The sequence below is a fragment of the Pezoporus wallicus genome, unplaced genomic scaffold, assembly GCF_028554395.1.
Source record: "Pezoporus wallicus isolate ANWC-B61680 ecotype Strahan unplaced genomic scaffold, APGP_CSIRO_Pwel_v1 contig_14689, whole genome shotgun sequence".
Taxonomy (NCBI): domain Eukaryota; kingdom Metazoa; phylum Chordata; class Aves; order Psittaciformes; family Psittacidae; genus Pezoporus; species Pezoporus wallicus.
This window is the reverse complement of record NW_026637698.1, coordinates 656346-673160: the sequence shown is the minus strand read 5'-3', so window position 1 is coordinate 673160 and position 16815 is coordinate 656346. Positions and strand designations below refer to the sequence as shown.

Genomic DNA, 16815 nt, shown 5'->3' with positions numbered 1-16815 from the left:
TTCCTAATTGCCCTTCCATCCCTTGGATTTGCTTACAATAAGCAGAATGGGCTGGTGTGAAGTTTGCTGCTGTTCCTGTGCTAGGGTTTCACATCAGAAGTCCAATTGCTGAAGTGAGCAGTGTTGACACAATGAACTGAACGCTTCTTTCTGCAAGTGAGTTCCAGGATAACTGTTCCTTAGCAGATCCGTGGCAGTGCTGGGCAGCATTCCCTGTGTAATCCAGAAGGCAGCAGGCACTTTTGCACCATGAACAGGCTGCACGTTCTGCTCCCGCAGCACAAAACTGCTGTTTGTGCTGTGTGGGAATCGCTGGGTACATCAGAAGAGCATAGGATTCCTCTCTAACATGCCAGGGCTGATGCGCTTTCTCCACTTCCTCGGCAAGATTTAGTAGGGAATGTTGATGGTAGGACCTCAGTTGAGAAAACAAACAGCGTTTGGGGTGATGGAATGAACTGAATCAACACTTGCAATTAGTTCCCCACTTCTTTATTAAGCTCCTCCATGTGTGCCACAAAGAAGACGTCCACATTTCCCACTGAAATGCAGTGGGGTGGAACCCAGCAGCTGGTTTCCAGCCCCAGGCACGCTCCTGAACAGCACACACAGCACCAGCCCAGTGCAAGGAATGGATTACAGCGCTGCTGCCAGTCAAAACTGCAGGGAAGCTGGGGGGTGAAACGCAGTGATCAGGCTGGCTCCTGGCCAGGGAGCTGGGGTTAACACTGCTTTTCTCATGGAAACACAGGGAGAAGGCTGGAATGTGGCAGTGCATTATCTGCTCCATTCAGTGATGTAACATTGGGGTGGTTTACTCCTAGCATAGCTCGTCAAGGAAAAGGACACAAGTTATCTCAAAGCTGATGGGCTACATGATGTAAATCATTACATATCCTCCTTGTTGGAGGAAATGGGGAGCTCCTGCTAGCGCAGCAAAGCAGGGAGCAGGAATGGTGTATACCCGCACATGTAGCCACGGCAGTGACATGTGTATTGTGTCAGTAAGTGTGCACCCCCAGAATTAACTCCTCTTCTGTCAAACCTTCATCAAATCGGAGGTGTTTTGTGAGGTGCTGGAAAGAGGCAGAGCTGCTAACTCATTATGAAGCTCCAGCTGAGTCTGGAATTCCACTGTGAGCTGTTACGCTGCCTTTCTGATCCTTCTGATGCTGGGGAAGAGCCAGCCTGGCATCCTGCTTAACAATCCTGCTGCATGTGCCATCTTCTACTGCACGGGTTCTCTTCGTGGTGTTTGTGTTCACTTGGCGAGCACCACAAGTTCTGCACTGGCCACTGCATTATCAGGGCTGTTGTGCTTAGGATTTACACTTGCAACCTGAAATACCTTTGTCTAGGATTAACAAGCTACTTGGAAACGGGAGATACTGCCGGTATCTTATCTTGTGTTTGACTGTATCTCACGTTCACTGTATCTGGTAGTGAACTGATCCAAGTTTAAAGTGGTGTGTTTCCTGAATGCACCTGATGGATTAGTATGGATACTTTCTGCAGCCCTCTTCCCTTTATAATGGTAATGGTGTAGTCTGAGGCTGTTTGGGACTCTAATCCCACTGAAGATCAATAAGAAGTGGGTACCCAGTGCTTTATCCTTCAGGAAATCACAGCCCAGGGGCAGTATTCACAAAGGAGTTGCTTTGTTGCACTGGATTTTGCTTTTCAGCAGCACTCCCGAGATGATCTGCAGCCTACATCAGTATGGTGGGTTTGCCTTCATAATAGGTCCTGCATTGCTGAGGCTTCCTCCAGGAGCAGGGAAGCACTAAAGAACCAATATCCACATGTTTTCTAACCATCTCCCGTCAACTTCCCCACCTGAAAGGAGGAAAGAAGCTTTAATTACCAAGTTATTAGGAAAGCTCATGTTCTTTTCCCCTTTGGTGTTTCCTCTGTCACTCTTGCTTTGGTGATAAGAGTTTGAATAATGCAGCTGGCTCCATGTGGTGCTGCGGAACTGTTCTGTCTGCAGGCAGTTCCTTTTTGACAGTCTCTGTGTGTTTGCCTTCTCACATTCATGGTGTAATATACTCTTAGGAGTTAATATACTGTATCCTCAAGGATAGGATCCCCTCCTATGCTGTCCCCTCTCCTTCTCCATCCTGTTCTTTACCAGCTGCCATCTGTGTGATGCTTGTATTAGAATTAGTCCTTGATAAATTAACCAGTTACAGTTGGAGTCTCTTATATAGGGCTGGCTCTCCCACAGCTAAAAATAGAGGGAAGCTGACACGTAGTTGCCTTTCAGTGAAAGGTAATAATCTGTATAATTATTTGAGCATTTATTTAATTAAAGACCTTATAATCATATTATTTAAAGAGACTTAGATGGCTAATTGGGATTGGTAATAGCATATACACCTTCCTCGCCTCTAGGTCACTAGCTGAAGTCTAACTTCTGTTGGCAATGGTCAGAAACCTCTTTATCCACTGTTAATTCTCTTCTCTCTATTGACAGCTGGTCCTGGCTGAAAGCTCCCACTCTGACACAGGCTCCCAGTGCACCGAGAGCCACACAGACCTTCCTCCTCCCATTGAGAGAACCGGCGGCATTGGAGACTCCCGGCCTCCCTCTTTCCAGTAAGAGCAAGTTGTCATCTCTATTTCATTTCATTTTAAAGCCAGAAATGCAATTCCTGCCTGTTCCTATCCCCCATTTCTCCCTGCTGCTGCAAAGCAGCTGTTTATTAGTATTGTATGCTTGTTAGAACTGGGGAATTAAAGAGGAGATGAGAAAAACCCCAACCTGTCATTGTTACAATGAAATCTATAGATCTCATTTGAAACCCACTGTGGAAGAATTAAGTAGACAGGAAGCCCAAAATGCTTTTTGTGGTGTACAGATGATAACTTCTAATTACTGTGTTATGTATAATGGTGTAGTGTGCAGAGCCAGCACAAGACTGATCTCAAAACAAAGCATTTACGTAAGGAATAATGCCTCTTCCATGTGCAGCTTGACCTGCAGATAGCCAGACTGGGAGTAATCTGATGTAATGGTAGCCTTGTCATTTCCTGGTACGTGTACAGAACCAATGTATATCCTTGGAATACCTTCCTTTTCAGGGAGACCCTCTGAATTTACACACAGAGGACTGATTTAAAGCAGGGCCTGGTTCTAGCTGTGATCTTGGTAGATGTTTGGAGGAGGAAACGTGGTCTTGATTTGCCTGGTGGCAGTGCCTGTCCATTGCTTTCTGGGCTGTCTATTGCCCGGAGGAGCCCTTAGTGTTGTGAATGAGTCTTTTACAGATAAATGCCTTCTACAGGGGACCAGCAATCTTGGGAAATACTAACCCTGCCAAACACTTTGTCTTGCAAAGGCTTTACTGCCCTCCTGCGTTCAGCAACTGCTTTCTGCTGCCTGGGAGAGGCCTGTGAGTGCTGTCACGTGGCTGCAAATAGAAGTAGTTCTTTGTCTCCCTGACCTACACCTACATTAACAGCTGTAAAATCAAGCTTCAGTCAAAAATATCATTGCATTGTCAGGTAGGCACCAGCCTGGCTTTGTGGAGCCACTCGCTGCTATCGACTGATGTGCTCAGGCTGATGGAGTCGAAGCTGTGCTCTGCTCATGCACCTGCTCTTCTCCCCGGTATTCCAAAGACCTTGTCTGTATCCTCATGGCATCAGTCAGAGCTGCAAGTGATGGGCTCTTCGCAGAACACAGCAAATCTGGGACTTCTCAGGGGGTGAAGTAACTTATACAGGTCATGCTGAGTCAGGAGCAGCCACACAGGAGGTTATGCTTTCTGGCTTGTGTTCTGTTTCCTAGATAAACCACCTTCCTTCCTTCTCTCTCTTCTTCACCCCTTTTTTCTTCCTTGTTTTGAACTGCCATAGGGAATCTGCCTTGTGGGGAGATCTGCTTTAAAACTTGTTCTCCCTCGGTGTATAATAGGACATGCCAGGACATACGGACATGCCATGGACATGCAGGACATGCCAGGCAGAACTGATGACAATTGTGAAGGCTCCCAGTTGAATGGCTTCATGTTTTGCTGTGGTTTGTTGTGTTGTGTTGTGTTTTGTTTTTTCAATCCAGAAGAGAGCCTAATGATCCCCCAGGTTTATTTCCATGGCACGGAGGCAGAGGATCTCAGTTACTCTGCATGAAGCCCTTTATGCTGTTTTGCTGTTAGAATTTAACATCTGCTCAAGGTTTAAAGATTCCAAGTGATACAGAACCCACTGTTACCTGAAATGAGTTGTTTCTTTTGGATAAACTAAATAAGTTGAGCTCCTCAAGTCTTTTCATTGTGCAACCCTGTAACTTGAACAGCTGTCACTTCAGCATTGCTGTATACTCACACGTTACCTCCCCTTCTGTCAGTGTGATTTACCTTCTTGGTTCCTCACCCCCTGATGGTTTTAAATGCTGTTCAAACTACCAGAGATCTATCATCTCATGTCCTCCTTCAGTGGTGATACAGGGCTTATTTATAGAAGAAGCTCCAGCTGAGCTGGCTGCTGTCTGATTGTACAAGCAGAAATGCTGCTGGACAACAAGGAATACAAGGAACAGATGAAGCAGACAGGTCAGCACCATCCAAGGCAATGAGATCCTTACCTGAGGTTAAGCAGTAATCTCAACTACTGCCTGACAGCATTAATGTTTTCTTTCATCATTGAGTAAATCCAGAGCAAATTTACTTCTCCCCCTCCCTCAATGAGGGTTCTGAACCTCATCCTGTGTTTCATGCTCCACTCCTTCTGTTTAGTGCTGGCTAAATCCATGTTCATCAGAATGGGTGAGGCTGGCCCTGGTTTAGTGGTGGATGTGGACGAGAGAGTGGAGTGTCCTCCCCACTCTTTCCTACACAGCTCTTGGGAATGTGCACTAAAATTGAATTCACTTTGGCTCAGCAAGGAGAGGGGAAACAAGGATGCTGTGAGGTTCCTTTGCCCCCTTTGTTAGGGTATAAAGCACCTTTGGTAGGCGGGTTTAGCCTAGGAAGCAGTGGACGGGATCAGCTAGTCACCAGGTGGTGCTGTTGAGATGCCCGAGAGCCTGGCAGGGTGACCTTAGGAAGAAGCTGTCACTCCTCTTTCAGTTGTACAGGACTGAAACAAGAAATGACAACACTTAAATACTGGTATTTTTGTAGCTTCATTGGGGCCTAAAATATGCAGTCAAAACCAACCAGGATTTCTTAAGTGCTGTGGTGGGCATGTCAGTGCATCTCATCGGTGCAAAGGAAGAGTGTGGGTGTGTGAAGGCTTTTCAGCACCTCTGCCACATAACACTAGACACATGTGCTTACACATAGACCAGTTCTGGGACCAGCTTCCACAGAAGCCCATGGGACCAGTTGGTAGTTGAATTCCCTGTGTAAAACATGCATGGCAGCATACTCCAGCCTCCTGGAGCTCTAGGACAGATACATTAATGACTCTGGTGCTTTGGTGTAAGTATGATGTGCCATTGTGCACTCTATGTGCAGAAGTAGGACATGCCAGGCGTAACTAAAAGTGAATTGGGACTCCCTTTTAAATGGGAAGAGTATGACCAGCAATACTTTGTAAAGCAGCTCTCCTTTATAAAGGAGATCTTTCACAGCAGAGCATCTGCCTGTGTCAGGTCATGCACTGTTATATATTCAGGAGCTTTAAATCAGTTTCCACTATTTAGTCCATTAAAATGAGCTGTGGCCTTTGCCAGAACTGCAAGAGGCTTCTCTTACTTCCTCCAAGGTAGCTTATTCAGTGTCAGAACAGCAGAGATACATAGCACAGATTGAGCCTGAGGGGAAGACTAAATAGCTGAGGTAGTTCTGTTCAATGGGGTGGAAAAAGAGCATCTCCATCTTCCCCTTTCCTCCAGCCAGCTCTGCTTTAACATGACTGGGGTTTTTTCCTCAGCAGAGATGTTGAAGCAGATGGTTGCAGGTAAGTGTTCACACATATTCAGTGTTCTGTGTTACAGCCACTGCTCGTGGTTAGCTGCCTCGACTCCTGGAATTGGAAGTGAAAGGCACTCTGGTTTATATGAACTGAGCAGTGGTGGCCCTTCCTCAGTGCTTGGAAGTTCAGGAATACGGAGCAGTCCTTGCTGTTTGTTTGGATTCATAGCAGAACGTGGCCCTAAACCACAGGAACAAATTCCCTGCTGCCTCCTTGAAACCTTTTGTTCTTGATTATAGTAGTGAGAAGGTGACCCTCAGGAGAGCCCTCACAGAGAAGGAATCCTTCATGGAAGAGATGTGTCCACTGAGTTTGTCGTCAAGATCTTGCAGTGCCCAAAGCTCACTTGCTCATAACAGCCCTTCACTACTACCTTAATACCGTGCTGGTGTATCTGTGTGGCTTTCACATGTTGAGAACAGGAGGAAAGGACTTGGGGTTGATTTGTGCGTTTCACAGATGTGCACTTAAATTGTTCTGAGCTTTGCTGGGACTTGTAGGACTTCAACCTTGAAGGTCAGTGCTCTCTATTAGAAGTAGCCATGGTGAGCTATAGCTTCTGCCCTTTGGCTGCATAGCCAGCTTGGGTTATTGTCAGGAAAGCAAAGCTGCTTGAGGTGAGCAAGCACTTAAGGAAGTGAGTTGAAACACTGGCATTGGTATGGGTTGTTATAGAAAAGGCAGTTCAATTCACAGGCTGGAGAATAACGCCTGATAGAGCATGTTGTCTCTTGGCATTACTAGAAGAGCACATACACATATGTATTTCTTGGCTCTGTGATCTTAAGGTTGAGCATGGGAGGGTTTGATTGATGCACAGGAACCTGGGGTGTTTTGGAGGCTGAGATGGGTGTGAGGATCAATAAGGTTTGTTCTTCCAAACACCAGTGTTTGTTCTTCCAAACCCTGCTTGTTCCTGGGTTAGGCAGATAAGCTGCAAATTTATGCTATTAAAATAGCTTTAATAGCATGAATTTGGGACTGTGCTGTATTAGCAGCTGAAGCTGTCTTGTAGTCAGTTGTCACCTCAGCACATGTTAAAACGATCCCTTCTCTTAGCCCATAAGCAGGCTTTTCCCTATGGAAGTTTCATGCAACAGTCTTGTGGCAGCCTTTTCAATGTCATGCTGACACTACCTGTGTCTCAGAGCATTGATCCTGACCTGTGTGTTCACCCTTCAGGTGGTTTTGGGGTGAGCAGAGCAGTGCTGCGGCAGGACTGCAGCTGACCTGTGTCATGGGTTTGTGGCTTCAGTCTGCTCACAACTGCAACAGTTTGTGTCGGAAAGAAAAGAAGAGATGACTCCAGTGGTTCTTCCTCTTTGTTCTCTAACAGCCCCAATGCTGCCAGCAGCCGGGACGGCCTGGACAATGAAACAGGAACAGAGTCAGTTATCAGCCACCGACGAGAGAGGCATCGGCGGAGAAACAGAGAAGGGCACGAGGATGGTGAGTCCTGTCCCATTTCCCCTCTTTTTCCTATAGAAAGAACGATTTTGATGGTGATCTTTCAGAGCAACAACTGCTTCTGCATGAATGCTGCAGAGCTGTGTCTGCAGTCGTGCTGTTACCAGTTGAATGGCACAGTTAGATAATTGCTTTGAAGCTCAGTGTTTTCTAAGAGGTCTGAACAACCTACAGTAAAATGGCAGAGAGATTCTTTTTCCCAATATGCATTCTGTATCATTAGAAGATGCTGGAAGATTTTAGGCTGAGAAAGTTGGGGCTGTTCAGCCTGGAGAAGAGAAGGCTGCATGGAGACCTCAGAGCAGCCTTCCATATCTGAAAGGGGGCCTACAGGGATGCTGGGGAGGGACTCTTCATTAGGGACTGTAGTGGTAGGACAAGGGGTAACGGGTTCAAACTGAAACAGGGGAAGTTTAGATTGGATCTAAGGGCGAAATTCTTTCCTGTTAGGGTGGTGAGGCACTGGAACGGGTTGCCCAGGGAGGTTGTGAATGCTCCATCCCTGGGAGTGTTCAAGAGCAGGTTGGACGAGGCCTTGGGTGATATGGTTTAGTGTGAGGTGTCCTTGCCCATGGCAGGGGGGTTGGAACTGGATGATCTTAAGGTCCTTTCCAACCCGAACTATTCTGTGATTCTAAGATGATTAGCTCAGAGAGGGATAACATCACCCAGTGCTGAGTCCACTACGCTCATGGCTGGGCTGTCTCTGTTGCTGAAGTTTGCTCATGTAAAGGTAGAACAGATTATCTGTAGGATGTGTTGGGAGTTTGCAGTGTGGGCAGTTTGAGTCTTGGTATTTTAACATTGCAAGGGCTGGGCCAAAATCCTCTGCAATAATTCCAGTTGATTCTTGTCGTGGTTTAAGCTGAACCCAGGACAGTTCTCTAGGCTTGAATCAGCAGGAGTGTTTTATACTGGTGGAACTACAGCACATTGGCTCTGAGGATGTTTTTAGACCCAAAGCACCCAGGTAAATACAGAACTCCATCTCTTGCCTCTAGTCTGTACATCAAAGTAATCTTGGTCTTTTCATTTGTTGCCAGACAGGAATTTCTAGGCTTAATGAAGAATTAATAGGTGCCACCCATTGAGTTTAAAATGGTCCAGAATATGGAATGCTTGCGCCCAGGAGATGCCATCGCAGGCTTTATTCTCCACCCACCAAAGTATTTGCCTCCAGTTAGAAAACCAGAAGTCATACATATACTGTGGGTTAGAAGCAGGGGTCTGTCTGTTCATTTAACCCTTTCCAACCTGTAACTGGCTCAGAATGAATGGAAGTTGCTCAGTGGGTGGAGCAGAGCTGCCTTTGCATGATCCTGACTTCAGATTCCTTTGGGAAGTCATAGAAAGAGACAGAATCTTCTAATGGTGGTGTGTTAAACACTGGTTACAGGAGGAATGTGGAAAGGTGATTTGTTTTTAACACTAAACTAGTGCCAGTGCAGGTTTTACCATGGACAAAAGAGCTGGTTGTTGAGCTGCTGGTCTAAGACCCTAGTGTGGATTGCTCATATGGAACTGTTTGAGCACAGGAGTTTCTGCCTTTTGGAAACCACAAGGCCAGTTCTAGAAAACCAGGACTCAAACTAGTTCATACTTTTCCCTTTAGAGAGAAATACTCTTTCTTCTCTCAGCCTAAGCTGTGCTCAGGCAAGAACATGTCTCTTGGTAACACAAACATTACCTGTTCTCCAAACAATTTAGGCCTCCTACCTGAAACAGGCTATGTGTATGGGCATAAGTGAGTTTTGTTAACGTGAGTAAAGCAAGGACAACTGCTGGAGCATTTTGGTCTCATGAAATGTATTATTTCATGCCCATAGTGTTTCTGTGGTCATAATAATACTTTACTTAAAGCCCCAAACCCCCAGTGTGTTATTTTCAGTCAAAAGCATGTCTCCTAAGTGCACAGCTCAGCACTATGTCCTGAACTGCCACTGAAAAGGATTAGAAGTGAAATAACCTCATCCTAGAGAAGGATTTTAAGGCCTTTTCAACATCACACATTAGCAGGGCTATTGGTTTCTTGAGCCTTCGTGTTTTCTTTGTCTGGAGCACAGCTGGATGTAAAATAGGGGCACAGTTATAGGGACAAGGGTGGAAGAAGGGCAGCAAGGTTGTGACACCCAGTTCACAGGCGTTTCAGGGGCAGAAGCTGTGTGCTCCCTTGTCATCATGAAACAGGGGTAACCCTGCCTTCCCCTGCAGAAGGAAATGTGTTTGATCTTATCCTCCAGAGACTTGCTTAAATAACACCAAAATTACAGCTCCCACAGCTCCCAGAGAGGCAGGATGAGGGATCTTCGTTGGAGTACTGCTTTACTCATTGGTTTGTTCCATAGGAACAGAGTAACCAAGGCATATGTGCTGTGCAGTCAACTCCCCAACTGTACAACAGCATGTACCGTGTTTGTAACTGAGCTCATTCCATTTTGATTCACTTTGGATTTGATTGAGTCATTGAGTTTTGATCTGAAGAGTGTAGGTGACAGTAAACTAACCAGACTCTGTGATGGCTGGTGATTAACAGTGCTACCATGGGAGGATGGTTCACAAATGCTAGCCTGTGTGCTTTGCTTCATTGTTGCAGGATTACTCATCACAGGAATACTCTTTCTGCTGAATTGCTAATGGGCAATTAGAGACATACACACAAAAGCCATTGTGAATATTGATGGCAAACTGCAGGCAAGAAGATGTGGGACACACCTGGTAATCTGACAGGGTTTTCACACCTCTTGCCATTAAAAATACAAAAGCATTTTGCAGCGGAGAGGCTGTGATTTACTAGAGCTGGGATTTGCTGTGATAACAACAGAGGCAAGGGAATTTGCAAGCTCTTCCACCCATTTCCCATAAGTTATGCTGCTATATGCAGAGGCAGTGAATAGCTGTGGATGCTTTTGTGTTTGTATCTGCTCTGGCTTCAAAAATATACCCATAAAGAGAATGTAATGTGATGGGTTCAGGCACATAATGAAACTCCATTCAGCCATCTGTAGTTGGAGGTACATGACATTCCAGGTGCAAGCACTAAGAAAATCATAAGAGAGACTGATCTGGAAAACTTAAAGTACATTTAGCATTTTCTTGGTGAGCTGTCTGCTGGAGATAGGGAATAAAATGAGTAGGGGTGTTGTTTCAAAGGAATTATCACCCTGGATCTTAATCTACTTGAGAGAGAGGAGGAACTTTGTATCTGGTGTTAATCTGTCCCATGCCAGTGTCCAGAAGTCTGTCTTTGGGAGCATTATACAGCTGATGGCATCAAGGAACAATCACAAGTGATTTGGCCTAGCATGAGTTGTCCTTGTCCATGGAGAATGGGAGGAAGGCTTGCCAGAGGGGCAGGCATCAATCCCTCTGGAATTTCCTTCCTTTCCTACTGCAGATGTCCAAACACACAGCATCAGCAGAGCCGGCCTCATCAGCCATGGAATGCTCTTGGGTATGTTGTTAGCTCTTTCATCACTTAAGCACCTGCTTAACTTAAAGGAAGTGTGCTCAAATCCGAGTGATTTGGGTTAACCTCAATTATGGAGTTGAAGTATGTGCTCAAATTGAACTCAAATGCCTAGTAGGTGCTAGGGGAAGCTGCTTCCTGGACTTTGCTCCAGGACCTGATTTACAGCTGCCTGAAATCTAAGGAAAGCTTTACACTTAGGTCCTTCCTCTGCCAGAGCTTTGGTTATTTGTGCACCCATGTGCTACCTGTACAAGAACACTTGGTCTGCAGGGTCTCCAGCTTCTCCTTTTACTGTGTTCCTTTTCAGTAGGTTTTAATAGACCATTCTCTGCTAATGGGAACCAGAACGGGTGCATGATATCCCTTCTGCAAGGCACACCCTAATTCCCATCCGCAGATGCTCACTAAAGCTGGGGGAACAATGAAGGCTCAACAAGCAGAGATGGGATTTTCCCCGGGGAATTGCCTAAATTTAAATCCTCTGCATTATTCTCCTACTTAAAGCAAGAGGTTTCACACCAGGAGTGCAAGTGGAGAGGGATTTTTGCTCTGACACTGCTGTTATATTCTCATGGAGGTTAATAAAGTGAGCTAGTTGAGAAGGATGAGCCCCGTGAGGGCAGCATGAACAAAGTTACCTTCTCTATGTGTGTGTGTATATATATATTTTAAGGTATAATGATTTATACTGTGGAAGCTGCATATGCAGAGAAATGACTGGGGGGGGGGTTCTTGGCTTGGTTTCTTTTTGGAGAGGCTTTGTATCTGAAGATGCTTTTGTATGAATTGGGGGATTTGTCTTTTCCTGATCAACTTTCACACCTACAGAGCAAATCTCTCCCTGGCATTAGCTTCCTATAAAACCAGTCTGAAAGAGCTGAGCTGTCAGAATGATGGAGCTGCACCATAACAGTCCTCATTGCTTTGGAAGGTTGGCAAAGTCCTATGAAGTGAGCGTGGAGTGAGGATCTCGATTAGAAAGGTGGGAGGTCTGCTTGGCACATGTTCCTGGGACCCTTGCTGTGGGGAACAAAGCTCCCACATCAGCATCCCAAGGAGGAGGGGGGAAGGGGGTTGTGGAGGCTCTAATTAGGGATGTAATTAAGGGACAACTTTTCTTTGGCATTGGAGGATGTTTTATAGCTACTGGTTGGATTCTGACAGGCCTGCAGGTGTCAAGTGTCGGCAGCAGTGTTTCAACACTTGAGTGTGCTGTGGGGGGAACGTCACTGTTGTGCAGGCACTGAAAAATGCTGGATAATGCCCCATGTTTTGAGAAGCTTTTAATGTGAACACACTTGTAGATCCCTGAATGTTTGGGAAGAGGAGCTGTTGCCAGCTTCCAGTCCTTGCTGTGGGATGTGTGTGCCAAGGACTGTGAACAAAAAGGGCTGGGACTGCAAAACGACTGCAATGGGAGTGCTGGTGGTGGTGGCTGAAAATATAGTTCTCTGCAGTTGTTGCTCTTTACAGACTCTGTCATGTATGAACAACTGTGAGGTGGTTGGTGAGAGCCTGGAGGTTTGAAGTGGACCGGGTGGCTGTGCATGGGATGCTGGCAGCATGCAGCTGGGTGCCTGTGAGAGCAGGAGCTTTGTTACTGGTTGTCATCTGAAACTGAAAGAGGGGAGATTTAGATTAGGTATTAGGAACCCTGTGGCAGGAGGTTAGAACTGGATGAGCTTTAAGGTCCCTTCAGCCCAAACCATTCTGTGATGCTTCTATGATCTGTCTGTCCTATGGCAGTGTCTAGAAGCCTCTCCAGTAGCACTGCAGTGTGAGCAGCGAGGCTGTTTAAGGGCTCCTCAGAACTTCAAACACAAATGAGGATATAGGGGTGCAGCACATGGGTGGGTATGAGCATAAAGCAGGAGTGGACAGTGTCATACTCATCATCCTTCCCTGTTCACATAGCGGGGACTCTGGCCCTGCACACAACAGCGAGTGCACAGATGGGGTTTTCAGTAACGTGTTTCCTGTTAATAACCAGGAAAGCCTTTTTGCACTGGTGGGGATTGGAAGCTCTGTTGTTGTCTCTGTTAACTGGGAGCTTGGCTGTGACTTCTTCCCTCGATGCTCTCACCTTTGTTCTCGGCAGTGTCACGGAACCCTCTTTACAGCTTCCCTGAGCAGATGCTGCTCCGCTCTCTTCCACTCTCAAGGCTTATTTGATTTAACACTTTGATGTGCTTTTGTCCCTCAGGCAGGGCCTACTGTGCTGTTGATAAAAGTCAAGGAGGACACGTTTTACCCTCCTAGGCTATGCTTTATTCTAATCTCTGTGACACATTGAAAGGCTTTTGTCAGATGCCCTCAGTGAACTCTGTCATCCTCTAATGAAGAAACAGGAACAGGGGTCAGCAGGCAGGGAATCACTGGTTATTAGTGCATCAGGCATTGAATCAGAGCAGAGAATGATTCTTGTTTAGACCTAGGACTTGCATACCTGGGAGTGTTTTATGAATAAACCCCTTACAATCATGGTTTGTAGAAGTACTCACTCCATTATAATGGGTCCTGATCCCTAACCCCCAAAACAGTGTTGGCTAAACTAAGGGAAAAAAGCTTAGAAACAGGGATTTTAATTGGGTAGAGAGAAGACAAAACTTTATGGATTTAAATGTGCACCTTAAGTACACAGGAAGCCTTCCCTGTGACTTCAAGGTTACCTGGTGCTGTTTGGGAGGTATAAAACATTGCTCAAACTGAAGTGTGTTTGCATCTGAGAAGATTTAGTTCCTGCAGGACACATGGAGTTGAACCCAGTTGTTTCTGTTTAAAGTTGAACAGAGAAGATGTAGCTGTAAGAAGGGAAGGGAAAAATGTAAACAGGAGGTGTTATCAGTATAGAGAGCTCTTCTCATCCAGTGCGGAAGCCAGCTGTGGTTTAGTTGGAATATCTAAAAATATGGATGTTGATCTCAACTATCAGTGCCTCTTCACATCTGCAAAGTGAGACTAAAAGCCCTTCACATCTGTTCACCCATTCTGGTTCCAGCTGAATCCAGCTGTGCACTGGCTTTGGGAGTGCTCAAAGAGGAATTCACTTCCATTCTTGGTTTAGATTGACTGATAGAAGAAAAGCCATAAAGTGAAGGTTTTGATTTATGTGTGTAGGCCAACACATTGCTGATCAGAAGCCTTTAAATACATATCTTTGTACAATAAATGTATGTAATTCTAATGACATAATTATGGTAGTATGTTTAATTAAGTCTCTATAGAAAAGAGTTAAGGAGGAAAAGGGAGGGATTTAGATCTGGGTTTCCCTTTGTTGGGGTCTTTTTGCATCTCTGTAGCAGGACTGAGTTTGGTTGCTTGGATGTACCAAGCCGTGTCTCAGAAGGCGCAGGCGTAGGGTCCTGTTCCATTTCCCTCTCTAAATCCATCAGCAGTGGTTTGGGTGTTGCTTTGGCTCTTTGGAACGGGCTTGAAAGGTGCCAGGGAGTTTCTGCTGACGTGGTATTTGGACCCGGCAGCAGCGTTCAGGTACAGGCAGGGAGAACGCGGGTCAGACTGAGCCACGGCAGACAGGCAGACAGACCATAGTCACTGCTGCCGTGCTCCAGCTTGCCCCTGCCTTTCGCTTTTGTTGTACCTAATAGTTGTGAAGAATCCAAGGGCTGTCTGAAATACCATATAAACTTGTGTCTTGTCTTCTCAGCAGTGTATGACACCCACTGCTGTGGTCTGATTTCTCTGGCAGTGCTTTACATGAGAGAAGTCGCTTTCCTTCCCCATTAGATGTGATGGGACAAAGTTTTATTCACTGGAGGATCAAAAGGGTTTCTGTGAGGCTGAAGCTGACCGTGGTGTGGGGAGGGACGGGGTGAACATCATTTGACATTAGGGTGATGAACTCTGCCAGGAGCAAAGGTACATGGTCAACATGCTGCTCCCTGTGAAGCATTACACTTCATAGAGACGTGCTATAAACCACATTTATACCAAAGCAATCCGTAATAACCAAGACAGCCTCTGAGTTGGGTGACCAGACTGACCTGGGTAAAGTTCTTATTGACTTTTTGAAGAGCTCAGGTCAAAATCTTGACCAAATGTGGTAAATCTGTATTAAATGTAGCTATTTGAGGTGCTAAGTTAGCATCTGTGGTAACACCACATGAGAATGCTGAGACCATTGTAATATTAAACCTGGCTGCTGTTAATGACGCTAAAAGCAAACACTCATTTAGACGAAGCATCATCATCTTAATCCCTTGGGCTTGTGAGGAACAACTCAAGAAACGCTAATGGAAAACTCCCAGGGAAACAGGGAGTTGGAAAAGGTTTATGGCACCATTGTAATACCGCTTGGAAGGATTATCTTTGTACATGTCCTGTCTTAACAAATTAATGGCATATTGCATTTGGGTTGTGCTGCTCCCAAAGAACCAGGGGTTTTTATTCTTGGGTGAGAAATTCCTTCAATTCTATCTCAAAAAAAAAAAAAGAGGAATTTAATGGCTGTAAGCCCAGGTATTAGGATCTGAGATCCATTTCTATAATACATTAAGAGATAATCTAAAAGAAACCCCAAATCAGTATAATCTCTACTAGTCTGACTCCATTCTAAAAGGTTATTATACAAATTTCAAAGGTCTCTCTATGTGTGGTTTATTGGGCTAAAGAGAGCTATGTCCTATTACAGGATCCCATTAAAATGTGGCTATAAAATGCTTGGCTTTTGAGAACTGATCCATGCAGGAGGGTGCCTTGTACCCAGCGGATATGGTTACAAAGTGTGTTGTGGAAATGGCACAGTCAATGCAGTGATTTTTGTCCTGTTTCCCTAGTCCTTCAAGATGCTCACAAGATGCGCTGCCTCTTGGGCATAGGCTTGCATGGGACTGTGTCCTGGAGAAAAAGCATGCTAAAATACATGTTTTTCATAGGCTTTGAGTCTTCAGGAATGCAATTTTCCAGTGTCCCAGCAGAGCCCTGAGCCTCTTTAAGTGGGCACGGAGTGGGCAGGAGAATGGTCACTCCCACGTTGTTGAAGTGTTTTGGTAGGAGCCAGCCACAGCAGGAGAGGCAACAGGAGCTCCACTCACAGCAGCGGTCCCCTCCGAGACCCACTCCCCATAGGAGATACTGTCCCAAGTGGCCTCACTCCCCGATGAGGCCATTGGAACCAGTCAGATGCTATCCAGAAGCACAGCCCCTCGTGTATCGCTGTAGGTATTAACACTCATTTCAGCTGAAGTTTCTAAGCGGTCAGTGCCTTATTTTGTGCAGGGAAACTCAGGTACTTGGTGTAAGAATGAGGTAACACACACTGGATGGAAAGGGCATGTGAAAGTTTGAGTGGTTGTTACTGGGTTTGGGGAGCTTATGTCCATACTGATGTATTATAGTGTTGAGAAGATCCTCAGCTGGATGCTCCTCTTCTGCCTTGTTGGATCCATTACTCTTGAGTGTTCCTTGGGATTTATAGGCTGCAGTGCTGACTCTGTCCTTGATTTCTTGGGCACAAGCTCTGTTACCATACGGAACTGGGACCTTACATCTCTGTTGTCCTCAGCACTGTTGTTCTGTAGGCCCTTGAGTGAGTTTTACAGCACAGTTTGCAGTGTTCCAGCCACGTGAGTCCTCAGAGATAATACTGAATTCCCTGGGGGACAGCCTGGATGAGCAGCTGGGGTTGAACATTCAGGGATATCAGCCTGTCTTTGAAGTCTGTTATGTCTATTTCCTGACCAGGTGCCTTATCAAACTGAGCCTTTCTTGGTTCAGGGAAAGGAATTCTTGGCAACATTGAGCACTTAGAGATTATGGCTCTTCTAATGAGAGGTCCCTGGAAGGAGGCAGGCAGAGGAGTTTGCTTTGCAGAGGGAAGTACATAAAATACCTCCAGAAAAGGATGAATCACTGCTGCCTTCAAGTAAATAGCGTTCTTACTGAGGGGGATATCTGCATTATGTTTGTGTGTCTGGGATCAGTAAGAAATTGTTCTGAAG

General features: G+C 45.7%; 1 protein-coding gene across 3 annotated transcripts in view; it reads left to right on the top strand.

Annotated features, from left to right (window-relative positions):
• The window catches only part of DVL1 (dishevelled segment polarity protein 1), a 69729-nt gene that overhangs the window by 30654 nt on the left and 22260 nt on the right, over window positions 1-16815 (top strand). For all 3 annotated transcript variants that reach the window (XM_057407260.1, XM_057407259.1, XM_057407261.1), the window contains exons 3-4: window positions 2477-2598; window positions 7259-7371. In XM_057407260.1, the coding sequence (XP_057263243.1) occupies window positions 2477-2598; window positions 7259-7371 (235 nt within the window). The remainder of the gene's footprint in view (window positions 1-2476; window positions 2599-7258; window positions 7372-16815) is intronic.